This window comes from Mixophyes fleayi, chromosome 11, assembly GCF_038048845.1.
Source record: "Mixophyes fleayi isolate aMixFle1 chromosome 11, aMixFle1.hap1, whole genome shotgun sequence".
NCBI lineage: Eukaryota > Metazoa > Chordata > Amphibia > Anura > Limnodynastidae > Mixophyes > Mixophyes fleayi.
Genome location: NC_134412.1, coordinates 79,720,698 through 79,748,140, shown reverse-complemented (window position 1 = coordinate 79,748,140; position 27,443 = coordinate 79,720,698). Strand labels below are relative to the sequence as shown.

Below are 27,443 nucleotides of genomic sequence, written 5' to 3'. Positions count from 1 at the left end.
CAGAATGATGTTGTGACTCTGATCTTGACCACAGCTTGTTAATAGGCCCGTCGAGCCGATGGACATTGCGACAGATGACCACAGTAAAAATGGCTGCTGGGCTGTTTCTGTATGGAATATACCGCAGCCCTCAGACATTAGCCCATAGGAAGCGCGGTGACGTAATGACGTAATGCCCCTGCCTATCAGCCCGAGAAACCCTGTATAGAGCTGCCAACGCCCGGTGGAGAGACGGGGAGAGTGTGAGGTAAGTGGTCGCTTTACTCAGAGGAGGGGGGTGATGGTACCTCACCGGGACCGGGCACCGGAGCCGTGCGGTGTATGAGAGGGGGAGCGGCTGGTAGTCGGTGAGCCGCACGGTGTCAGGAGCCCGGTACCACCCGCCTCCACAGGAGAGGGGGGCAGTGTAGTCGTCTGATGCTGCCGGGGTGTGACGGCCGGGCCACGGGCTCTCCGTGTAACTAGGCCGCAATCCTGGTAGTGGGGTGGGGTCTGCCCCGGGGGTGCTGTTACCCGGGGCTCCCGTAGAGGGGTGCTGCTGAGCGAGTCCTGGCTGTCAGTACCTGAGTAGGTACCAGGTGAGAGGGTGATGGGGTAATGTTTGGATGGGGTGTCATATTTCCTGGGGGGGGGGTTATTGTCATATCTCTGGCACAGGCAAGTCCAGATTATTTATATATATATATATATATATATATATATATATATATATATATATATATATATATATATATTCATCTCTGTCGTGCATTTTGGAGGGTCTGACCATTAAGTGGGGGTGCAATGTCTCCGGGAGGAGAAACTGGGGATGCTGGGTGGAGGTGGGGAAACAAACGATTCATTGACATATATGTAAGTGTATTATTATGTATATGATGGAGGGGGTACATTGTTGACCCCCCAAGTTGATCAGGTTTTGCTGTGATCTGATAGATCGGTGGATGATGGAGGTTCTTGGGGGATGGGGGAGCAGGGCGGAAATGCTGCAGGGAGGAGGCTGGTGGGGGGGGGGAGGAAGGAGGGGCAGGGTCCTATAGAAAAGCTGTCATCCAGCATCCACAGATTTGCTAAATCTAAGGTATTCCCTTGTTAATATTTATTATGATTCGTTGAATATGGGTTATTTTGGCTGCTGTGTTAGTCTGCTTAGTGACTGGTGCATGTTGATGTGGAGCCCTGTAGTGTCCATACAAAAATGGGTTTAATTGCAGGTCTAAACTACATCTGTGGTTGTGCAAAAGTAAACAAACTGCACCCAGTCCTTATAACTCCCAGTGTCCTGCTTATTAGACCAGCATCATATGACCATTTTAAATACTTGTTTTATATGGTTTGTGAAACTGTTGTGCATAAGTGAGCTGTATCCTGTATTTTGTTGTAATTTTTCTTTTTCTAGATAGATAGATTATATATATATATATATATATATATTTTATTTTTTTTTCTCCTTCCTTTCAACCACTCCTTAGTTCTTCAAACTTTTCAGCAGTATGTAATATACTGTGAGTGATGGGTAGGGCGAAGCGTAACATTTATGTACAGTGTCTAAGAATGTCATTTTTCTAAGCCTTGCCAGTGTCATTGTTTATTTTTCAGTGGGAAAATTATTTATTTATTCATGTCATATGTGTAAATATTTTAATAGCCTTTAGAGGCAGTTCAAGTGTTAATGCGAGTTAATATATTTCACTTAAGGTGAATCTTTATTTTGCATCAGCCCTAAGAAATGTGTATGCATATCAGTTAACTGAATCCACTAAAAATGTTTTCTTATTTAATTTGTTGCAATTAATGCTGTGTATTCAAACTATTCAATCTCAAATACTTATGTAGTACAATGTTTTATCAGTTGGCTGATATATAACAGTCCTGAAAGTGGCTCTTGATCTACTGTAATTGTCAGTTCACACGTTTTAGCTGGGAAATTTAAATATCTTTGTTTTCTAAATGGCTCCAATGAGGTAACTGCTTTTGCAGTTGTTACAAATTAGAATTGCAGAATATACTATTTTTAGGAGCTATATACAGTTGTTCTTTATGAAGAATATTAATTTGTTTCAAAGCATTTCAAAGTGTGGCATTTTAAGTAAATAGGAATTTCACACAGATGTTTCAGGAAGTTTTCAGTTAAGCTTCTGTCTGTGCAAACATGCTTAAGAACTTATTTCCATGGTATATTTCTAATAGGTTGAGAATAGAGTGCGTCTGTCTTAAGTGACAAAGTGGAAAAAGAAAGATGCATTATAAATAACTACAAGCAGACCATAGTTGAATGTATATGCAGAAAGTGTGCACCATAGATGATGTCATATAGACATTTGTTGATTGATGCAACTTTTCAGACCATTTTCAGTGGTATGCTTCAGGACAACTGCTGTAGAAAGGTTATTTTTTTAAATTACAGAAATTGAAGAGGACATCAATAGACACTATTACTAATAGACAGTAGACATAGGCTGTTTGCAACCATGTCTGAGGATATTGATAGTTATTGTTGGATGTATGTACAATTTCATAAAGGTGCCCCCCCCCCCCTAAAATTATCTGATGTAATATACCACATGCTACTTCCTCCTTGGACCATTAGCATTCTTCCTATTAGTTTAAACATTTATTTGAAAGGTCTATATATCAAACGTCTACATTTTATGATAACTACTATCTTGTTAAGAAAGTGAACCACTTCATCAATGAGTGACACATCCCTGGGAGTGTTACTTAATAAGCCACTTTCCTGTTTTCCTCATAGGACATATTACTGTATATCCTGTCTTACTGATGATCCATGTTTGGTGACTCTGCTAATAGCAGTACATCAGTCATGGTCCCTATATTAATACAAATCACAAAACTTTGTAAACCTTGAGTTTTCTGTAAAACTTTTAGAATGGAGCTTTAAATGATTTTGACTAATTATACTGGGGGGTGTGTGTATATGAAGGCACTATTATACTGATGGTTGATAAATGTGTAGCACATACAGTTCAAACAGGATACCCCCCTCCCCCCAAATTGTCAGGGTTTGGCTTCCTGGCTTTGACGATTTCAGCAGTGATCATTTGGACGGCCTCCCCAGGTTGATGTTGTGTTGCTTCACGGTGAGCTCTGAAAATGATGCATTCTCATACTCAGTGATCTTGTTTTAAATCTCACTGTTTCAGACTACAAAACTAGTGCTGATATGGAGCAATTTCAGTTACTGTCCAAATACACATCTTTCCTGACTCCTTAAAACGTTCCTACTGGCTCCTGAATTCTACATTATTTTGTCGAGCCCTGTATTAAATATTCTATTTGCAAATCTCAATAAGCATTGTGCTCTTCTGGCCTACCAAAAGCATTGAGTCTTAGCATTTTTTTTCTTTTTTCTGAAAACTTACTATTCTGAAGCAGTGACGTATTCCAGCATCAACTCTTAACTTTGCATGGCTGTCCCTGTTTCCGTGTCATATGGAAGTGTTTTGGCTGTAAAACATTGCATTCAGAGTGGGATTTCTGTGTGGACAAAAAAATGCTCATATGCCATGGCCGTTAGAGGAATTTTCGATATGGACCAGTCACAAAGGGCACTATTTTATTTCCGGCTTCTCTTAAGGGGTTGTATGTTTCATCTTGTTAAACCTTGGTATCTTGGAGCATTGCACTGAGCACTTGCTAAAATAAGCCTGTTGTGACATAATGAATGGTGTCAGTAACCTTTTGTACAAAGATTGATTGTATATAATCACGTTATTAAGCATTTGCCATGTTTTGAAATTGGTCATGGATTTACAGTGTGGTAAAGTCCCTTCATTCTGACTTTTACTGATTCTATTGCAGCAGCTTCTATTAAAAGTATATTGAACGGACACCTTTTTCAAAAATAAACACTTGAACTTGCACTGGACCACTCTGCTTATGTTGGCTGTCCTGCAGTCAGAGAATGTATCTTGCTGGTGGATGAGTATATCTGTAATGGTGACAGGCCGGTGGGAACCATTGTCTTAATACTATCCTTCTTCCCAAGGCTCATACATTGTCATACAGTTTCAGTGTATGCAAATAATGTGAGCCAGACATATATTGTTTCTGTAACATTTACACAGGGAAATACTTTGGTATGTAAATTTCACCCGTAGCCTAGTGTCCAGAAAGAAAGGGATGGATAGTAAATGGGTAAAGACATTGGTCACATTTTAAATGTTTTAGTAGATGTCAGACATGGTGCCTTTAAATTGCAGATAGAAAACCACATCTTCCCACACCATTTGGAAAAACAAAATGATCATACGTTGATAAAAACACTTAGGGGTATGTTTACCAAACTGTAGGTTTGAAAGAGTGGAGATGTTGCCTATAGCAACCAATCATTTTGTCAAATGTACAAAATGAATGACAGCTAGAATCTGATTGGTTGCTATAGGCAACATCTCCACTCTTTCAAACCTACAGTTTAGAAAATATACCCCTTAAGCTTTTTGGATGTTAGAACCCCATCATTTTAATTACAAGCAGTTTGTCTTTTGTTGTCTACAGTGGCGACAGCCACATCTAGTGGCATCAGATTTAAAAAAGTGGGTAACGGGTGTAAAACAAAACTGAAAGAATGCCATTCTGTTATAATGTGAGGTATAATGGTGGCTTTAATGTTATTGTTTATAGAGGCTGCACATTATTTTATGTGCCTGTTGGATGGATAGTTCTTGAGTGCAGAAAATCCTGAAATCTGCCTTGTCCCACTGCTTTAACCTATGGATTAGCGAATTTATTGCATAACATGTAAAAGGTCTGATCAGGGAGACATGTAATCGTAACAGTGATGCATAATATGATTGGTGCTAAACAATAATAATGGTTGAAGCAAGAGATCATCCTGCTTTTTTACAGCTTTTTATTTAAAACTTCTAATGATGACAAGGTATCTTTCTCTGCTCCCCTCCTCCTCACCCCATGAGCTTCACCCCATTTGGATTTAATGGAAGCCTCAAGGGTAGGAGTTCTTAACACAGTAAGCTCATTCTTAGTAGGGCAGAGAGGCCCTCTGGCATGGATCATTACAACCATCACTGGACACTTTAGATTTTAGGAGTACTGGTATGTGAGATTTTCTTCTATTTATCTTGCATAATTCCACTCAAAACTAGATTTTATTTAGGAGCACTATGTGGACACCATATGATTTGTAGAAAAAGGTGTATGTGGTTTTTATATGTTACACCGCAATTAATATCTGGAGATTTCCAACAAAAGGAAAAGGAGTACTTGAATACACTAGGAGATTTTCCACCAAAACTATGGGGTACAGCTTTTTATCAGCGCTGTGAAACATGGTGTTATAAGGAGCCTATATGAAACATCTTTCCTGTAAGTATTCCCATAACGGGGGATTTTTGCTAAATTTTTCTGGTAAGTGTTAGTTTTTCTTGAAATATTGGAATGTCGCATGTTCATGCTAAGTCAGTAGCCATTTACAGGTGCAATTTAATGTATCGTATGGATTTACACTTTCTAGTACTTTATCTCCCTTGTTTTCTATGTAATACATCGGTGGGAAGACAGTCATTTACTGACAAAGATTTTAGAAATAAAAGTCCAGGGAAGATGGATACCCCATGATCCCTGAAATACGTGGAAGACTACGCGATAGCAGGAGTACAATAGAGACTTATATGGTCTTATAGTGAACGTATTAAGAGGCGAATGGATTTAAAGAACACTTATACAAGTGTCTGTTAAGTCCAAATGGATTCCTTTAATATTCTTGTTTCCATTTATACTTTTCTGAAGTTTAGATTCAGTCCCTCATAATGTAAACCTTTTCTTCCTCTTCCATTGTTCTTTGCGTTCCTGTGCTTGACTCACTGGCTCCAAATTATCTTGTTCACCCCGATATATATTGTGTTGTAATATGCAAACTTTTTTTTTTTTTTTTTAATCTGTTCTCTCCGTTGTATTGATGTGTCAGATATTGTTCATTGTACATTTTAGAAATAGTGTCAGGACCACGCTGCTTGATTAGTGGTTCATGTGGGACCGTGACCCTTTTCAATGTTCACATGAGTCCAAATATTCTCTCCAGAGATTAATATCCTTATATTTTTGCCGTGTAATCCAGTTCTAAACAATATACTTAATGGTTTTCTCATAAGTGCTGATTGTCAAGAAAACTTGTTAGGACAACTGTTGGAAGAGCAATAAAGTTACATTAATTATATAGAAGTGCTTAGCAACACTGTTAATAGCCATTGTAATTTTGAATCCCCTGTCTGAGTTCAAATTGTTAATTCTGTGCAACTTGACTTGTTCATGGTTCCTGGACGTGTGATAGAAGCCTTTATAGTTAAGGTGTTAACCTTTTATTACTTTTTTTTTCTTCTGTACGCATAGCAAACCTGCTTTTAGTGCTGCATGTAATATGAGCGGATGTGTGGTTGGACACATCTAAAAGTTAGAAGCAAGCACTTTTGAAATCAACCGAATTGCCAGCCCCAAACAATTTTTTTATTTTTTTATTATTGTTTTGCAGATGAAATTTTGTTTTCATCCCAAAAAATGTCAATAAAAATAAGACATAATAAGGGGGAAGGAAGGGGAGGAGACATCAGGGGTCACATTAAACGAGTACTTCAGACAATAGCAAAAATTATCCATTAAAGACTAGCAGTGCTGCTTTTACAAAGAGGAGGGTACCTGTGGTGTGGCTAAGTGCTCGGAATAATAAGTACTCCAATCTAGCTATTTAAACAAGGGAGGAAGCTGACGAGGAATATGGGAGACCTGGAGTCTCCATAACGTAGTTCCTCTGGATTTTGGCCGTAACAATTGAAATAGACGGGGGGTGGGGTTGGAGGGAGACTCCAGAATTGTGCAATAGCTGCTCTAGTAGCAATAAGGATGTGGCCAGTTACATATCCCTTATGATTTTGGAGACAAGGAGGGTATAAGTGCAACAGGTCGACTTTCAGCAATGGGGCTACTGCCACAGAACTCGCTGCATTAATCCGGTTGAAAACGTCCGTCCAAAGGCCTTGCAGCTTCGGATGTGACCAGAAGGTGTGTAACAAGCTCCCTACCTCACCACATTTCCTTCAGCAAAACTTTAACACATTGGGCATAAATCTACAAAGTTTCTCAGAAGTCCAGTAAATTCTGTGCAAAATCTTGAGAATTATTTCCGAGTGGTTAATGCATTTTGACATCTTATACATGTTTAACAATATACGTTCCCAGTCCTCATCAGTAATAGACATTTAAAGGTCTACTTCCCAAAGGGACTGAGTCTGCAATTTGCTATCCTCACTGGAAGTGAGGAGGAGTATGTACCAGGAATAAATGCCAGCAGCTCGGTTGGACGAGGATAACCTCATAGTTATATAGGGTGTGGGGGAGCAGGAGCAGCAGGGCGTCTTACTTGGGACTGAAACCAGTGTCTGATCTGTAAGTACTTGGAAGTGTCCTACATGAGGCGCCATAGGTTAACAATACCCACCTCTGGCCATGACACCAAACTCAAGATAAGGATTATTTTGGATAGGCCCGTTATTGACAGGGGGGAGCAAAATCAGGGGTTAACGTTACTACTGTATCCCATGTCCTAAGGGAGTCACAGATGCTTGTCAGAGTAGAGACCTCTAAAAGTCTTGTTTTAGCATCCAACCACCCAAACATACTTTAGGGGCAGGTACCAAACTACTGTATAATGTCTAGCAAATCAAGCTAAACATAACCTGAGCCTAACATTATACCCAAGCACGTGACAAGTGCATCTGTAGTCTATCAGCAGTCTTTATGCTATAACAAATTAATAACCAGTCACATTTTCTATAATATATGGAATCTTATGACACTAGTTACGCTGGTGACTTGCTGTCTAATATGCAACAGTCTGTGTTACAGCTTAGATGCATTTTTATCTGACTGTACCTGAATCATTGACAATATCATGTAACATAATAGCAGAAAGTAGACTTGTTAACAATGAACGCTTTCCTAGTGTCTTTATGTTGTGTGATTTGTTTGTTCTTTTTAAATAAATGTATGTATATATTTTTTTTTATTTATTTTTTTAACGCATCAAACATACATCCAAAATAGAGTTGTTGGTTGTGAGGTGTTGCTGTTCAGGTGTCTATGGTCAGATGCATAGCTGGGATTTCCCTATGTAAAAATAAATTTGTCATTGAGTAGCACAAATTGAGCTTTATCCAGAGAGTTCTCTAAACAGAGAGCAAAGAAGTAAATTCTTTCTGCTGCTCAATAATGTTTAATATACATGGCAGCAGAATGTCTATGGCAGTGTTGAGAAAGACGGGGATCAGCCTTTTTAATATAGCTGTACGTGTTTTATTAGTAAAAGAGTGATAGGAAAAGCACTAAAACATGTTGTTTTAATTTCTCCGGCTATTTTTCTGAAAGCCAGTGTACATTAGTATACTTGTTGCAGTGATCTCTGGGCTTTTCTCTTATTGAGCTGCGAGTGGAGTGTTTGTAGTAGATCTACAACCCTGTTTAGGTAGCTGATCTGGATCATTAGCTGTCCTGTGTGGGACAATACTGCAATCAGTTTGTCTCCGATACAAATACATGTATCAGAAAAAAAAACTTGGATTTTCTTAGGGATAGAGAAAAAAAACTGTTTCAAACACTTTTTTTTTTTCCCAGAATTAGATTCTGCACTAAAATTTTGCGCAGGGCTGCTTCTGAATTGAAACTATTTAGACTTTAATTGTTTTCAGAACTGAGTAATTAGCAGTTCCATGAGTGACCCGGTCACCAGGAAGATTGTAGTGAGCATCTGGAATGGATCTTTTCTAACGTATTAGATCCAGTAGGAGTATGTATAATTGGTATACTATATTAAGTTTAGTTGTGCATGATAAATGGGTAATACTTAAAATCTTATTAAAATGTGATGCTTTGTTGCCTAGAAACCAAAACAGATATCTCTAATGAAAAGCCTAGCATCCTGTGAAAAATGTATTCTATTAAGGCAAGATAATAAGTTAAACTAATTGTTTAGATTGTGTCTACCGCATGTGCTGTCTTTGCAGCACGGTAACAAGTCATCGGATATTTAAATCTGCAGTACCACATATTCAATAAATGTTATTAACCTTCTTCCCCAGGTCAGAGTACATGGTCTGCTATTTTACTTTTGCAACCTTAAATTGGCAGAGGGGGTGTAAGTGTAAAGATTAATTTCTAAGCAGCAATCTCTTGTGTGGCTTGTGATTGTATCTCCTGCGCACACCCCCATTTCTCCTTACCCACAACATCACAGTCCTGGTATTCAGGTTAGACTCACTAACCTGAGGAGCCCAGGTAAAAGTACGGCTGCGTGGAGTAGCCTCTGTGCGTTACTGTAACATCATTGGCCCTGCCTATGTATGTGTCAGCCAATCCACACCGAGCATTTCTACAAAGCACGTCTGTAGAACTGTCCATTACTGTTTGCCTGTTGGATCAGAACTGTATCCTGACTAACATGGCAACCTGACATTAATATATATTATAGTAGACTGAATGTGTCCGGGGTTTTGCTTTGCACGGTCCTGCAGTTGTGTGTTTAGGTGTGAAAGAGGAAGCAATGACGCAGTTATTAGGTAGGAAATGGATACGGGAAATGTCTGCTCATGTATCTTCCCTTTTATCTGCAGAAGAGAAATGTGTAGATACTGCTTATTGTATGTTCAGATATTTGTATATTAGTGTATTTTATTAAAGGCTATGTGGTGCAGCCATTAAACCAGCTGCAATTAGCACAGCATCGAGTGTTCTTACAGTCAAGCTTTTCTTTTGTAGTTATAGCAAAGGTGGAAGTGCCTGAGGGGAGTGATGCTCCCTCAGTTAGGATTGAGAGGGGGGGGTGCAAAGGCGTCTGTAGGTGGAGAGTCCTTTAAAATCCTGTTCATGGGTCAGCAAGTTTTAGTTTTGTTGTTTTATAAACAACCCCCCCCCCCCTTTTTTTTTTTCCCCTTCCCTCTTTAAAAACAATGAACAAGTGTCTGGGGAGGGGGAGTAAATGTGACTCAAACAGAGAAGGGTAGTTTGTCTGGATTCCTGCTTGGCTTCTTAGCAGAGATACTGGCACAAGAGAGAAATGTATGAGGCATGCCTTGCTTGTTAGTTAGAAATTCTTATTTCTGTTATTTGTGCAGAGTTTTAATACATATACACACACACATAGTAGCTATGGATCATAAACACTGGTAATGGGCCATTTCCAGCTCTACATATCACGATTTACCTGTTCTTGCCATTCTCACCCAGCTTCCACTAGACTAGCAGGTGTTGGGCTGTTAGGAATAGCCGATTTGTTTGTCTCTGATAAGTCAACAGTCCAGTTCTCTTGCCCATAACAAAGTGCCGGCTCCCTGCCATGTGCTGATCTGCATGTCCTTAGTGCTCTGTCTTGACTACAGCTGATCCTACTTCAGTGTGCCTATGGCTCAGCTTGTACCAAACACAGGTAGTTATTACAGAGTGGATATTGATTCCTACAATGCCAGTGATGGTATGAATTGCATGTAGCTAGTCAATGGGTTCTGGCCACACAGAAGCAGCATGTCTAATGTTTTCATATTGGCTGCTAAATGGAAGTGAACAAAACTGTAGCTATAAATAGAAAATTTCCCTTTATCTTGTTAACTGTAACCTTAGGCTTCCTCTACAAATACACACCAACGTCCAATCTTTTATTGATTTGGCTTCTGGGTGTTCCTTTATACAGTATTAGGGATATCAGTCTCAGCAGAACATGGCTTCTCATATCTATATACACAGCTGGACTTTTCCCTTAGTGCGTCACAAATATAATAAAGAATAGATTTGGATTGTAATGTTGTTTGTTTAGTGATTGAGCATAATACATAGGCTGAAACAGACAACTGACACAGAGTTCAACCTTTCATAAGCTCTTAATTGTGTTACAAAAGAGGAAGGCAAAACAATTCTTCTGTGACATTTGCCAGCATGTTCCGGGAATGAATCGGTCACCCCCATAATGTCTTCTACTAATACAACCTACAGACAATATCTCTTGTAAGAAAGGCATCCAGACCATTTTTAAGTTCCGTTGGGGAATTTACCATCACCACCTCGTGGTCAGGAGTTCCCCAACTCTACCACCCTTATAGTAAAGTACCCCTCTCTGTGCGGGTGGTGATACTATCCTCTATTTGCAGTTTATGACCTATTTTATCGTCTATATGGTTCTTAAAGGCCAATTCAAATATTGTATAACAAACTTTTTGTGCCAATATACTTGCATATTAGATTGGTCACCCATAAGGTGCCCTTTTTCCTCAAAATTAACAAATATAGTCTTATTAGCTCCTCTATAATGTAACCTTTCCATTCCTGTTGATGAGGTTGCCCAAATCATTCTATATAACTTTTGCAGTGAGGTGCCCAGATATACTCCATGTTCAAGAAGTGTCCTACCAGTGACAGCGGTGCAATCATTCCTGGCACTAATCCAGTTTGAGACTTAGCACCTCAGAAACACAAATCTTGCTCCATAGGTATATTTCAGAATTGCAGTAAGGTTAATGGCAGTGGTTGGCTTTGCTGTCTCAGCATCGAGTTCATGGGTTTGGGCCCTGGGTGGAACCGATCTGTGAGGACCCCCTGTCCACGGTCATATTAAAGTGGTGAACTTTAGTCTTTTGCCTCTTGTACTGCAGTTTTAAGACTTCTCATTTGATCTATTTGCTTTTATTTATGAGCACATTTTCCAGTGTTCAGTTGATAATCTTCAGTGATTTTGTGAGCAGATTACATTTTACACTTGTAAAATGTTTTCTGTAGCTTCCTTTCAGAATGTTTGTTTGTTTTATTGAAATTAAAATGTAACTTCTTCCATCCTGACTAAAGATTGTCGTGGAGGGGACTCGCAGATTTTCTGGGACACCATAGATAACCTTATTTTGTTAAACGCTGCTATTCTGGGATCTGTAATGAGTACCAAATGTGTTTCCTGCCCATTGCAGCTTCAGGGTGTGTGTATCATTATAGACCTACAGCCTTAAAGCTATTTTAGTGTCTAGATTTCTATTTGTCAGACAGTAGTTCTTCATTGCCATATGTTGCAAGTCCACTAACGGTTCCTTGCAATTTAAAGATATTTAAATTATTAATGTACTTCCATTTAGTAGGACCTAATAAAATTAAGACATTCCTTAAATAGACATCCTCATGCTGAAAGGATGAGGAGGAAACGGCAGATTTGCACTAAAATAATGAAACCAGGACATACATTTGTGTGGTTTTCAGAGCCTTGTTTTCTTTTAAATATAATTTTAAATGGAATGTATCAATTGGGCAGCTACACAAGTCTGCATATGGTAAAGTCTGGTATCTATGCCCTTGTTGATGAGTAAAAGCAAAATTTGTTAAGTCCGTAATGAAAAAAGGTTTGAGGACCCCTGAAGTTCAGGATCCAGATGTGTGTCTTCCCCCCTCCCAATGATGCTTACATTGAGAGAAGTTGGTTATGAACAAATGTCTATAGACTATTCACCGTTTTAATAGATATTTTTCCACCTTTGAAATATCCCTTTAAAAAATGAATATCCCCCTCCGTCCTGTATCTTGGCTGTCCAGACCCACCCACCCCTGTCATGCTGACACTTTACTTCAGCCATGTAATGGCACTTGATAGTTTTTGCTTGGTAAATTCTGTTGCTGGTCCTTTCAATGTCATCACATCTGTTACATGATGTCGCAGAAGCGTCCATGTTGGTATCTCCCTCTGCAGCTTACTATCTGCATTGGGTCTTCTGTTGTGGAAGCTTGTGGTTTGTTTGTTTTTTTTTTGAGTACCACTGGTGCCAAGAGATGGGTATTATTATTTTTTTTTTTTTTAAAGGACTTTAATGAAAGTACAAATGTCTTTTAATACATCAAAATACTCCAGAACCTTTATGGTTAAAACCATTCTTACCTCAAACTTGTAAGTCCTTCCACAGGTCTACCCACCATTCCCAAAACACTACTTGTGACCGGATGGCCCGCCTATGCCACCCTGTCTGTTGCTGGGAACCGACTCTGCTTACGTTGTCCCTGTTTCCTTTCGTTATCCCAAATGTGCCTTCTAACCGCAGTAGGAGGGGCTTACAAATGCTGCCACCACTGGACTCCTTACCGGCATCCAGTACTGGGTTTCTTCTGGGTAAATGTCACTGCTAGTGTACCCCCTCACTGATACCCCTGGGCTGGTACCCCTGACCTCTTACTATGGATCAGGGTTGCTGTGGATGGATCCTCCCTGGCCTATCACACACTCCAGAGCTGTTGGGTAAAGGGCAGAGCGGTGATGCTGGAAAGCTGGGTCCAAACCTCAGACAGCCGGAAACCGATTAGATTTTGAGTCTAAGCCTCACAGGGTAAGCCAGCCCCCTGAGGTCTGAGTTATTTTTAGTATCAGGATATGATATGTTTCCCAAACATGGATTTTCATGCAATGCAAAGCTAACAATATTTGCACTAATCTGTTATGTGCTAAAACTTGATGCTTGCATTATCTGAAATGCAGCCACACCAGATAGTGCGGCCCCCTGCTGGGTATACCTGCTTAGCCTGTGTTTGTCACTTCACATAAAGACTTGCTTAGCATTTCCTGCTATCAGCAAACAGACTTCCTCTAGCAAAGTTTTAAACCCAAACAATGATACTTCCATACAAAACACATCGCAATGTAACATAAGTGTATTTCAAATGATACATTGGTGCCTGCACCTCTGATTGAAATACATTTCTACAATAAATTATTTCTACATGATCCAGCCACAAATAAATTATTTATGAGTGATCCAGTCACACTACTATAGCCCCCAATCCTCCCACCTTTTTTCCCCTTCACAGCATTTTCCAGTATACAGAGCCTAAAACTTTTTATAAGTGGGACCAACACTGTCTGGTCGTAGCTGCAGTTTTACTGGTTGGTGGGGGGAGTCGGGTAGTACATAATCTCTCTAGTAAGTCCCCGGGTATGTCCAAGTAAGACAGCTGTGCCTCACCAGGAACTAGGACTTTGCCAAGTGAATAGGTCATGTGATCTGTAAAACTATTTATGTTCATTCAAGTTCTGTGCAATAATTTCACCTTTTTTTTTCTCCGTTCAGTGATTCTTGTAAACATGCTGTAAATCCTGTGAACAGTATTTTAACAATTAAGAGTTTGTCATGGTTTGTGGTGACACTTTTTTTCTTTTGTTTGTACTTTGCTTCCTTATTGATCTTGGACATAAGTCTTTCATCTCTCCTTTCATTTTAAGAGATTAGTGACGGGAAAGTCTGAACACTTAATTATATAATGGCACGCATTGGTCACAGGTGTAGTATATATTATGTCATTCTAAGTCTGCATATTGTGGAATAGTGATATGAAAGTTGTAGTTTGTGTGGAGCACTAGATGTTACTGCAGTGACAAAGGTTACAGTGGTCCGTGCCTTTTTTGTAAAAATGTTTCAAACTGACCACTGCACCTTTGGGATCTGTCTGTGAGATCATGTGCTCCCTAAGGGGCCTCTAGCAAGAAGGACCCGAGGTGCAGCCTATTAGACCCGCTAAGCACTGCGTTATGCTGTCTCTTTTTTGCAAGTGATGCGATTTGAAAGTCCCAGCACCAATACTTATGGGAAATTCAAATCCCATTATGCCGTCAAAATGAAGGCACAGTATGAATTTAGGGGTCTGACCGAACACTGTGCTGCATGTCCATGCTTTGTGGAGACTTTTTCTTAAAATGCACCCACCTATATTATGAGGTCTTAGTATGGGAACAGTTCAGCTTATGTACACAGAAGGGCATTTCCTAGTGTGGAAATGTCCTTTTGACCCTGTAATTGTGTAAAGTACTATGCAGCTTCACAGCAAAGCCATAGTGGGTATATTCTTATATGGTGAGTTATGAGCAGGAAGAGCATATATTCGTATAGGCATCATGACCCAGAAGTTATTTACAGTATAGGTTTGTTCTGAATGTTTTCTGTTCCTTTAAATATGTTAGACGCTGTGTACATAATGACAGCTTAACAATCGCTGCTGCTCCTATGCCACACCTAGTAGTGGTGGAGAGCACTTGGTTATCAAGTGTACAGAACTTTACAGCAAGTCACCATTGTAATAGTTGTAGTAGTTTTGACAGTATGGTAAATTGTCAAACATGATATTTCCTACATCTGTTTGGGATTCATCTCCGCTTCATGTGTATTAAACACATGAAAAACTGTACAGACTCCATTGTTTTCATAAAAATTTCTCTTTTCAAAGAGCACTCTTAAATAAGGAGAAAATTTAAATATTTCACTTATTGGAAGTATTTTTTACTGTCCATATTTTTTTAAAGCAGATTGTGTATTTACATGCTTTGTTGAAAAAGGTGGAAATACATTTGTCCAACTTTCTAATACAGAATAAAAAAATGAAACCTTGTAATGATTATCTGTTTATTTAAACCTCTGCTGTGTATCTGTACAATGTCACCAACCTGTATATCCATAAACGTAAGGCATCGGGGAGTTCCATAACAGATCTTGATGGTAATAAGTCAACATTACCTTAAGAGGGAAGTGCAAGCCATAATGTCCGGATAAGCCAATAATGTATAAATATTGGTGATGGGAAATCTGGCAGAGTTTAAATGACTTAATGCATTAACAAGTAGCCCATCTATTCAGGGGGATTGTATTAGCGGTCACTAGGGAATGATTGTTCTAATGTGTGTTTACTTGTTGTTTTGCAGGTCTGCATTAAACCCGCGTTGCTGATACTGACAACACAAGATAGCAGCCATGCAGACTATTAAGTGTGTGGTCGTTGGGGATGGTGCTGTTGGTAAAACATGTCTCTTAATTTCATACACAACAAACAAGTTCCCTTCAGAGTATGTACCAACGGTAAGTACATAATAAAGCCATGAGCTGTGTGTATATAGAGTCATGTGACTCCTTGTATTGCCTGCCCATGCTGAATGCAGTAGAAGCCTGAGCTTTGCCTCACCGAACCCCTGGAGAGCTGCGTGAGATATATTTCAATGTTGTTTGCAACAGAGATAGCGATTGTTTTCAACAATGTATCTGCAAGGATTGACCAAGCCGGATGTTTCCTTTTAAAGATCCTTTAAACTTAAATATACCAATTTCCTTTCATAAAAGAGCTACTAATAGAATTCACAATTCCGTGTTGAAAGCTCGTTTGAACTGAAGAAACTTGGGAATGTTTGGGGAAGTTCCGTGTTTTTTTTTTTTTTTTGCTCCCTTTCAATGCCACATCTAAACCTCTGGCCAGTAAGTCACTGCAAGCAGCTTCTCTACCAGCTGCTTGTGTTGCGCAGCTTAGCAAATTTGCCGCCAAGGTCAGCCATAAAGAATTGTTGGGATGTGGAAGTAGTAACATATTTGAAGAGTACAATTTGTCTGTGTGGAATCAGCTTGCATTTTTGGTTTAAACAGCCCTTTAAGAGATCCGCGTAATTGTGGAATGAAATCAGGGTATCTCCATTGCAGAGAGTTTGAATCTGGAAATATCTACAGATTGTTGTCTTGTATAAGGAATGCTGCGTTCCTTACAGCACGGCAAGTTATAACAATAAAGATCATCTGCTGTGATGTTAATTCAGTGCAATGTCCCAAAGGTGCCTCATGCGATTAACACATTTCTGGGTATTTGGGTCTCTATAAAACATTGTATCAAGCATTGCTTTTTTTTTTTTTTTTTTTTTATAGCTATGCAAAACTTGTAAACCCCCCACCCCTTTTCATTCTCTCGGGAGGGCCGATAGTGGGTCTGGTGATTAATATGCTAATCAGTTTCGCTAACCTGTAAATCGCTGACCCTACCGCCCCTTTGCTGTCAGCGTTCTGGAACATTGCCAAACGCTGATGGGGGAGAGACAGAGGACTGCCTGGTATGCAATCAACATTCTTCATATATTGGTCTTTCCCAGGGCAAGGCACACTACTTCTTTCTTGTCCAGGCTTTTAATAGCCTCTAATGATGATCTGATGTTGAATTGTCAGGTCAGGACAGGTTTATGGGATATAAGAAAAGACCAGTATTGTATCTCATGCTGGTCAGTTAGATAGATCCATAATTAGAGCAGTGTCTGCTATCTACATGATGATGCAGGACTAACCACTTCTGTGTTTATTGTGTAACAGGTGACAGAAAGGGGAATTGCTGTTTCCTGTAGAATATATAATCTATATTTCCAGTAAAAGTACAGAGGGAAGAGATTAGGTTGTTTGGGTATTTTATTTTTTCCCTTTTTCTTTCTAGGTTCAGCTAAGATAATTTTAAATTAGTTCTAAGACTCAAGTATATGGAGAACGTGATTACACAGTCTATGATGAGCTGCCTTTAAATAAAAGCAGTTTGTTCTACAGCTGATCTTTGCAGTGTCTGCAAATGAGGGAGGTTACAGATTCCGCTAGCATCTGTAAGAACCTCAAGCTGTTTAATAAAATACTCTTCATATTTGAAAGTATCGGAATTCTTTGTTGCAGTCATGACTTTTGCATTTGTTTTGAAAATGCCCCTTTCCCCCCTTCCCCCCTGAAAAGGGCTAATTACCTTGTATGAAACTGTAGTTGCCAGTTTTCACATTTGGTTGCACATAAGTCATTTCTTTTGTACTGAAGCTTTGCAACAACTTTCAGAATGCACGGTTTATCTAACATTGTTTCCTCGGTTGTGTGTGCTGTTCTTCTGTAATAAAATACACTGTCTTTTTCGAGCATAGAGAAATAACGATCTGCTTCACAGGTATTTGACAACTATGCTGTCACAGTTATGATCGGCGGTGAGCCATACACCCTAGGACTATTTGATACAGCAGGTACGTACTTTTTCTGACAACTCTTTATTGGCTCTGGGGTAGTTGTATTGTGGTAGTATGAGGGTTAACCACTGCCTTGTTTGTTTTTGTAGTATTGCGCTGAGCGTTGCATTCAATTTGTGAAGCTGCACACTGTCAGGCTGTAAAGTACTGTATATGGATTTCCAGTAATTAACGACCACTTCTGTTCACAGGGCAGGAAGATTACGATAGATTACGACCCCTTAGCTATCCACAGACAGACGTCTTCCTTGTCTGCTTCTCAGTGGTTTCTCCATCTTCATTTGAAAATGTGAAAGAAAAGGTACCTTTTTTTTTTTTTTTTTTTTTTTTTTTTTTTTTTTTTTTTTTAAATCTGACTTTTTTTTTTTTTTTTTCTTTTTCAGGTTTAATTTTTACATATGAGAATTTGACCTAAACTATAGGGTTCAGGCTTTTAGGAAGCTGACCCTGGGCGAGGAGGAAGCCCATGTTTGTTACCAGGCACACACAACTCTAGACACTATTTAGTACAGCAGTGACAGGGTTGTCTTCAAATACATTATACAGTTAGCCTTTTGTCCTGTAGCAGTGTGTATGTAACCTGACTTTTCTAGGGTTAATTTAAGCAAATGTTCATTACAATTCTAATTGGATACTATGGGAAAACCATGTTTTTCGGGTTGTTTAAAACGCAATGGAGGCAGCCCTTTTGTGACTGCATTCAATCTTCATGGTATTGCAAATATTTATAGGGTAGTAATAGTGAATTGTGGGCTAAAGGAGTGTTTTATTAGGAAATACTATTAATGTATGTAATTACACAAAACAAGGTGTAATGTATGTGGCTACCAAATAAGCAAGTGACTGATAATGATGGTGGAATGTGACCAACCCAAAAAGTGGCAAAATAAGATCAGCAGCGATGGGGTCAAAGATTTCATTAGTGTATTTTTACATGGAGGACACTCACACGCGCGCACACACTCACAAACTCATTATATTTTTTATATTTTTGTACTGTTACCTTCCTTGAAAGTATTTGAATAGACTCATTGTTTTCCTTGCATGTAAGAAACTTTACCCTGATGTATGATCCTTTTTGTTCTTCAGTGGGTACCTGAAATCACTCATCACTGTCCCAAGACCCCATTCTTGCTCGTTGGGACACAGATCGACTTAAGGGATGACCCCTCCACAATTGAGAAACTTGCAAAAAATAAACAGAAACCAATCACTCCAGAGACAGCCGAGAAACTGGCCCGAGACTTGAAGGCGGTTAAGTACGTGGAGTGTTCTGCACTGACGCAGGTAAGGAGGGATTACCTGGAAACTCTGTGTACGGCTTTGTGAATAGGAAAGTACACCCTCTTTCAGATTGTTATGGCCCTATATGTAAATTACACATCATCTAGTCCTTACCAAGTCCTAAAATTTAAGAAACCTCATTGCAAATTCGATTTTACTTTACCATTATTTATTCAACATAAAACAAGCCAACATAACCAAGCCATGATTCAGCTTGTAGAGCACTTTTTATTATCGGCAATAACTTGGAAGTAATCGCCTTTTTTTGTTTTTGTTGTATTTTTTTCCTTACAACATTGCCGTTGATTGTGCATACAAATCTTACAGTGCATCTACAGCATCTCAGTAGGGTTGAGGTCCGGACTCTTATTTGTCAATTCCAAGCCCTTCTTTTATTTTCTTCAACCATTCAGTGGTAGATTTGCTGGAGTGCTTACGGTCATTGTCCTGTTGCATGATCCCATTTCAGCCTTGTTTCAGTTGTCTGACTGATGGCCTCACGTTTTCCTCTAGAATGCTCTAGTATAAAGGCGTTCGTGGTGGACTCCATTATTGCATGGCGTCTAGGTTCTGCGGCTGCTAAACAACCCCAAATCATCACCCTCCACCACTGCACTTGATTGATATGAGGTTCCTGCGGTGATACGCTATGTGTAGATTGTTTCACACTGCGTTGTGCGTTCAGAAGACCTTATTTGCCATATGGTAGGCACACCTTTATAGACAAAAGCCTATAGATCCCTGGATGTAGATTTTGGGTTATTTGGAATTTGTCGAGCATCAGATCTTTGTATGCTTTGGCTGGTGTGCCCTTTTCCAAGAATATTGACAATTCCTGTGTTCTCCGTTTGTTTGGCTTTTACATAGAGGTAGTAGCACTTCCTGGAGATAAAATAATAAAGTGCACATGTATGTAGTTATTTCACACACGGGTTCTTCATGTAGGCTTTTGTAAAAGTCTTAACATCGTAAAATCTGTTGTGGGTTATTTGTAACACGTTAAATTTTAGGACTTGGCGAGAACTAGATGATTATGTTCTGATATGTTAAAGCACCACTTTGACAGAGAATATGCTTTTTCTCATGACTTTAAGATGACCTTCTGGTTGTCACCCGTTCAGTGTTGTGGGCATGTATTCACCCCCAATCTCTAACTGTTACCTGTGTCCCCTTCCACTAGATCATATATGTAATACATTCTTTTGGTGTCCCAGAACAGTACCACACTGATACTTTTGGTCCCAGCACAAGGAGTACTTGTCTAGGGTTGTGACTCAATCAATGCACCTCCATAGCTTTTTTTTTTTTTTTGAACTCCAGTTTTAGAGCTTTACAAAGATTGTAGCTTTTTAATCTTTTATGCAGTGCTGGTGGCTTAGTGGTGGCCAATCAGGACACCACTGAACTAGCCATGTCCCAGAAACCTGTCTGCACCATGGCAGCCATGTTATTGGCTGAACCTATATTCATGTGACTGCAGTCTATGAAGTCACTAGGGACTAGTGACCTCACACAGGCACTGTGGACATCACATGGGTGATAACAAAACCATTTTGGAATGAAAATATTTATTTGATTATATGGGTTCGTCTAGCCATGCATTTGAAATTCTCTTTGAAAGTTTGGTATTTGTGTATTGCAGCCCCATAAGTGCGGTATGGTGCAAGCTCTCCAGCTGGCCTGAAACTACAAGTCCCCGTATGCCATGCAAGCCCACGACTTGTTATATAGCAGCTGGAGAGCCACAAGGTGCCTAATGCCGACATAAAGTCTGATCTCCTGGCATTAATCACGGCATGGACCAGTTTCTTGTTGCAGCCTCTGACCCTCATTTTCTTCTGTTAAAAGAAATGGTTATTTCGCAACGCCACACACACACACACACACACACACACACACACACACACACACACACACTTTGGACATCCAGTTGCAGTGCCAGCACCTTAAAAACGGAAGTAAGTTGTTGAGACATGAAGTCCGTCTACATTAACACTTGTAGAGTCAGGAACAGCTGTGTTTTGGGAAATGATGATGAAATCCAATATGATAACATGGTCTGGATAAAGCCTGCACACTATGATTTCAGTTATATGAATGGATGGCAAGAGGTTACTGTGCTACAAGTTGGTCATGTTCGATGGTGCTTTTGGGGGATTCTGATGTAGACACGAGTCCACTATGCTCAATGCATAGACGTACATCTGTTTCTGTAAGCCAGAGGCACCCACCTGAAAATGGATTTAGGAGAGTCCAGTTAGCACCTCTCTGACTGACAAGTCATGCTGTTTCTTCCTATCTGTAATCTTTGCTTTCTTATTGTTTTGCTTGCTCAGCCAATGATTTGCACCGCATGCTTTGTACACCAGACCATCTTCTTTGCTTCACGTGAGAAGTCTCAATTCCTACAACCTTTTATTTTATTCATTGCCTTTCATTCATATTTTGCAGAACTCCATCTTATGTAAAATTTGCTTCTTTTACATCCCTTTTTTTTCACCACACTCCAGAAAGCCATTTGAGCCTTAACTTTTTTTTTAAATGAAAAGTAGACATTTCTAGTATTCTATTGCTATATCCTCTAATCATTGTCATTTTGTTTATGGAGCCGTTTAGAATCTGAGGCCACGCGCATGAAGCTTCAAGGACCTCTGAACCAATAATTGTTAAATCTATAACCACCTGTCCGTGTTTATTAGTAGTTCTTATATTTTCCAGATACTGTTTTGTAAAATCCATCGCGATTACATAGCCATAACTGTGGGCATCAATCGATCATGTTTCTTTTCCACCTTCCTGCTGATTGTTCACAAACCTTAACTTGCAAATTTTGAACAATTGGTATAAATCTAGGCAATGTGGTTGAAATGAATGGCAGTGCATGCTGGGTATTCATGGGTTGGTTACCCTGCTCGTACAGACCGTGTATGGGTTCTCTATGATTTCAGTAGGTGTTTAACTCCCGAACATCCTTAGCCCACTTCATCATTTTTTAATTTTTTTATTTTTTAATAGGGTTGCTGTACCTAAAATGCAATTTATGCCCCACAGCATTAAATCTGCCAGTTTTGTAGAACTCGTTCCTGCCAACACTGCAGTCCTTCTGTCCTGGGAGAGAATGGGGTTCACACAGAGCGATGCCTGTGCCTGACACAGAATTGAGCTGTTTCTGGTTGACAATCCTGGTAACAAGAACACTTTACTGATGCCAGGGCTTCTATACTGCAGGAAACCTGCCAGTGAGCAGAAGGGTTTTTTTTTTTTTTTTTGAATAAACAGTACCTCTCTTTAATTAATGTAGTTGGATGTGTTTAATGGGTATTGCACTTCAAGGACGGCTGATCACATAGATGCCCTTGCATTTCCATTTTCAATCCCTAATTAACCTGTAAATGTGCCTCCCACTGCAAGACATAGGGAAACGTGGCTTGCTGTAAACAATGGGGGAAGGGGGGTTACCGAGTACGTTTTTCTGTGTTTGTATCCTCTAACCATACTAACAATAGCATGATGTCTTCTCTGCCATTTTTCTGCTGGTTAGGAATATACTGCTGTTAATTCAGCAAACTTTCCTAATACATTTTTTTTTAATATCTGCTGCTGTTGATTTCTTTCTAATCCTCTAACCTGGCTGCTCTTTTCTTTCCTTCCCTCTGTCTTGTAGAGAGGTCTGAAGAATGTGTTTGATGAGGCTATCCTAGCTGCCCTCGAGCCTCCGGAAACTCAGCCAAAAAGGAAGTGCTGTATATTCTAAACTGTTTAACCGTTTCCTCCTCCTCCTCTTCCTCCTCCCCCCCCTCTCAATGCTGCTTATTATCTCCATCTATTGTAGCAATTCAATTTAACAAGAACAAAAAGAACACTCAAAAACTAATAAAACCAAGATCTTGACAAAACCTGTGCGTCTTTCCTTAACCACCCCATCCCTGAGCTGCATTAGTTTCCTGCTACACTGAACGCAAGGCAAAAATTGGACTCTCTTAACTGTTTCTTGGGTTGCCTAAACATTTTAACAGTGAACAAAAAAAATATATAAGAAAATGAAATTGCTTATCTTAAAATTAAAGGTGTCTTACAAAGTAAGGTGAAGTTTATTCTGTATCTGTTTTCAAGTTTATATAATGTAGGCTTGGTTTCTTTTTGACAGCTAGTAAATTGGTGTAAAAGGTGTACCTGTCACACGCTTACAGTGGGGGCAGCCATATTGTGTGCTGAAGCAATTTATGTTAGTGAGTGGCTCCTCCGTTCCTCATGTGCAGTCCACAGACTGGGTGTCTTTACTGGGTGTAGGCGACTGGTAACTTAAAGCCGTGGAGGTGTGATGAGCCGACTGACTCCAAGCATGCTCAGGCTGGAGGTAGAGAGGGCTGTGAGGTTAGGGCATATTTATGTTTTAAAATACATGTGAATGCTTTATTTCCTAATCATGTTGCCAATTTGGAAAGGGTAGGTTTGTTGCCCTTCTCAAATCCTGCAGATTATCGGGCTGTGCATTGTAGTGTGTAGTGTCAATTAGCTCTGTGGTATGGCGAAAACATGTAACTATTCCTTTTTATTAATACTGTAACACTAAGAAAAGGTTTTTATGCAGTGACAACACATTGCGTATTACACCGTTTGAGGTGGGGTACGTCTTTCTAAGTGTAGTCTGCTAAATAAATATAGAACCACTCTTATTCTTTGTAGCGGATCTTGGCAGGATTGACAGGGAAATTTTTAAAAAAGAATCTTGCAAACTTCTCCCTGTAAAATATCTTGTTGTATAAATGGCTGTGAATAATGTGTTGGTGCGCTTTCCACGTGTGTTCTACCAAGTTGCCATCTCAGCAGTGTGTGCCACTCCTTATACTGAGAGCTGTTGGGAGGACACGGTCGAAGAGAAGCTCCCAAAAAAACCCCCCAAACAATGAACTGGTTTCAAGCGAGGACTTTCTAAATACACACAAGAGACTGTGCCAGTGCTTCCTTCCTACTTGACTCTGTCCTCCGTCTCCTGGACTCCTCCTCGAGCAGGTTTAACCTTCTGCTTGGTGTTTCCTTTGATCATTGACATGAACTTTGCTGTTGTTGTCCTCTTATCCATTCTAATAATACATATTTAAGTTGAAATCTTTTGTGGCCTCTGACTGTAAGACTTCGGTTCTTTAAAACTGGTATTACATGGGACAGGTTGGGGGGGGGGGGGGGTGTTGAAGAACATAATGCATTAAGTGACCTGTTGTAAGGTGATGTTCGTATGAACAATTTATTTTTTATTTTTTTTTATTTTTTCATTTCTTTTTCAATATTTATTTTCTAAAATCCTAAATTGAGACTGCCCGTTTCTTTCTCTTTGACCCTTTCCAGAAAGGCCTAAAGAATGTATTTGACGAGGCGATATTGGCTGCATTGGAGCCTCCAGAGCCCAAGAAGAAACGCAAGTGTGTGCTTCTATGAACACCCGTCAGCGGTCCCCCTTTTCTCCAAAGCTGGTGTCGGCGTCAAACGAAAAAAAAAAAAAAAAAATGTTTAAATCAAACTAAAGATTAAATATAAACGGTAAAAAAAGATTAAAAAAAAAATAGAAAAAAATAAAAATATTGCAATAATGACAAGGCCCTACTCACATCACCCCCCTCAAACACGGGGGGGTGTCTGGAAAAAAAAAAAACAAGCCCAGCGACACATTAAATTCCATATAAAGATTAGTTGAACAGTTGTTCCGAAAAAAGCAAACACTGATTTTTTTTTTTTTTTTTTTTTATATGTACTTTTTCTAATGTCTTATATTAAGAGCAAGGCATGCTTCATACATAACAGACTAATTTTAATTGTGTTTTATCAGCCCATCTCTCATCAAAGTGGTAGGAAAGGGGGGGGGGGTAATTCCTTTTTGTGTGACCACTAAGTAGGCAGACTAGATTGGCATTCACATACCTGCTACATACAGGTGACATGGGCTACGTGTTACGCTCTTCAAGTGTCCCTGGCAAGAGTCTTTCTCCTACTCCAATGCTGAGCTATTGTGGTCAAGATTATCCAGCCTTCAGTTCAGGGAGCGTCGCAAAAGCGAAGTGATATCGCCCACTGACCAGTTTGATATTCTAACCGATTATTTTAATTCCTTTTCTGCTAAAAGATCATTTGTGTGTCACTGGCATCTCTTTCAAAACAGGGTAGATTTTCCTTTTGACAGTGTCTTGGTAAGGTAAAGTAGACCAATATTTAATCTAAATCTTGATTTTTTTTATTTTTTTTTTTATCTCCCTGTTTCCCTTGAGTTAATGGGTTTGGTTTTATTTTTTCATCACTAATAAATGCACATTGCCTCAAACCCTGGTAAAGTTTAGCTGCGCCCAAGAGTTTGTTGTAAAGAGGGAGGGCTATCTTTTTTTATTTTATTTTTTTTATTTATTTCGTTTTCCTTCTAGTTTGACACGTAAGGGACCAGTCGAGTTATTGCCCCTTTTATGTACATTTGCATGCAAATATACCCATGAATTCTCGGGGTCAGTTTCCAGTCTAAATATAGTGTAAACAATGTAGACACCAGTGTTAATAAGGATTTTACCAAACCCACTTTTTTTTTTTTTGTCCCCCCAGAGTTATTTTTAATATTTAGGGAATATATTCCATCTTCCCAAATTAATAACTTGTAGATTCATTAGTGTTGAACCAATGCTTTGTTTCATGTTTCAGTTCTTTGTATATGCATACTTTTCAGATGTATTAAACATAAAAAAATACCTTCACATATCTGCTTGTTTTTATTTCCAACAGAGAGCTTGTGTCTTTAATATGTATAGATATTTGCACATATTTAGAATATTAGGAATTAATGTAATCTATTTCCAGTATTTGTTCAAACAGTATTGTTGTCCTTTCCACTAAGGATCTGGTTCCATTGAAGTCTACACAAGCTATTTCTTTTTACGTTACATTAATTTGGTCATGTTACCTGCATGAGCATGTCTTTATATTAACATATTATAATTTTATATTTTTATCAATTGGATTATGAAAAAAACACCTCTTGGTCAGGAGTAGAGATGGGTGGGCTCGGTTCCCCGAGATCCGAACCCGCCCAAACTTTGCCTATCTGAGTACCGAGATGAGCAGGCTCGGTACTCTCCCGCCCGTTCGGAATCGAAATCGAGGCAAACCGTCATTGTGACGTCGTCGGGGCTTGGTTCTCACGATATTTGAAATGCATAAATACCCGCCTCCACAGCAATCCATCGCCATTTGACAGAGGGAGAGAGCAGGGTAGGGTCACAGGCTGTATTAGAGCAGGGACAGAGCAATAATTGTGTTCCTTAGTCCTTCAATTATTATTGAAATTCTGCTACCAATTCTATTAACAATTGTTAGAGCAGGAAGAGAGGAGGATAGAGGAGGTATTTTTTTCAATATTTTGCACTACAAGTGCTTTGGGGTGTCCCATATTCCACAGTGTGAAACAATATTTTTTCTGGCTGCAAAAAGTCGTCATATCTAGCAGCAGTATCTATACAATATTTTGCACTATAAGTGCTTTGGGCTCATTAAAATGGATTCAAAACAGTCCACATATGAGCAGGATCAGCAAGCAGGTGCTGGCACCAGTCCTGATGATAGTGTTTCCAGTACGTCATGTGGTAAAGCTTCTGAAAAAGTACATAGTATTTTTAAATCGGGGGAGACACAAAAAAAAAAAACCAAGTATACTTATAAGTGTAGGGTGCAATATACCCCCAAATAGGAAAGGGACTTGGGGCATTTCTATATCACGTACAGTCTTGAAAGGCTGCTATTTTGGCAATTTGTCAATAAGGGTAGGGTGTCAAACACAGACGGACCATAAACTGGCTTTGTCCATTTCAATTTATATTGTACAGTCTATACCGGCTGAATTTTTTACTATTTTCTACAAGTGAGGGGGGGCCTAGAGAGGCAGAAACCAAACTGCCTTTGTCCATTTCTTTATATATTTAACTAATAAGTGTAGGGTGTAATAAACACCCCAAGACGATGGCTGCATTGCCAATAGGCATAGATGAGAGGAAGACAATCTGGTTTGTGTGTAGAATTAATGACGGCCTATCGGGAATTAAACTGTTTTTTTCATAATTTATTAGCTTTACAGTTACCTTACTCATCCAAGAAACAGGTGGAGCACTAAATTAGGTTATTTTAGGCCAGAAAAACATGCAAGGGTGGTTTTTCCAAAATCAAACCCCGAAGGTAAGCCAGATCCAAAACCAAAACACGGGGATCAGTGACCATCTCTAGTCAGAGCCAGTTCCCCAGCCAGTATGTATTTGGGCTGCTGGTGAACATACGCAGATCAGGCAGATTAGCAACCTGTGTTGTAATCGGG

General features: G+C 39.4%; 1 protein-coding gene across 3 annotated transcripts; it reads left to right on the top strand.

Moving 5' to 3' along the window:
• Positions 1 to 143: 143 nt before the first annotated feature.
• Positions 144 to 25,830, top strand: CDC42 (cell division cycle 42). Of its 3 annotated transcripts, none has more exons than XM_075189885.1 (6): positions 144 to 247; positions 15,725 to 15,878; positions 17,746 to 17,818; positions 18,013 to 18,122; positions 18,911 to 19,108; positions 24,452 to 25,830. In XM_075189885.1, exons 2-6 carry the CDS (start codon positions 15,774 to 15,776, stop codon positions 24,539 to 24,541), a joined length of 576 nt encoding a protein of 191 aa, XP_075045986.1. In that variant the 5' UTR covers positions 144 to 247; positions 15,725 to 15,773; the 3' UTR covers positions 24,542 to 25,830. The 3 variants fall into 3 exon arrangements, with proteins under 3 accessions (XP_075045986.1, XP_075045988.1, XP_075045987.1); XM_075189887.1 differs by lacking the exon at positions 24,452 to 25,830 and adding an exon at positions 22,770 to 24,214; XM_075189886.1 differs by lacking the exon at positions 144 to 247 and adding an exon at positions 410 to 578.
• Positions 25,831 to 27,443: the final 1,613 nt, after the last annotated feature.

Excerpts from the sequence above, each read along its gene's own strand:
- CDC42 (XM_075189885.1), top strand. The coding sequence starts at position 15,774 with ATGCAGACTATTAAGTGTGTGGTCGTTGGGGATGGTGCTGTTGGTAAA. Across the intron at positions 17,819-18,012 it reads AGGACTATTTGATACAGCAG|GGCAGGAAGATTACGATAGA; the intron begins GTACGTACTTTT and ends TTCTGTTCACAG. Across the intron at positions 18,123-18,910 it reads TTGAAAATGTGAAAGAAAAG|TGGGTACCTGAAATCACTCA; the intron begins GTACCTTTTTTT and ends TTTGTTCTTCAG.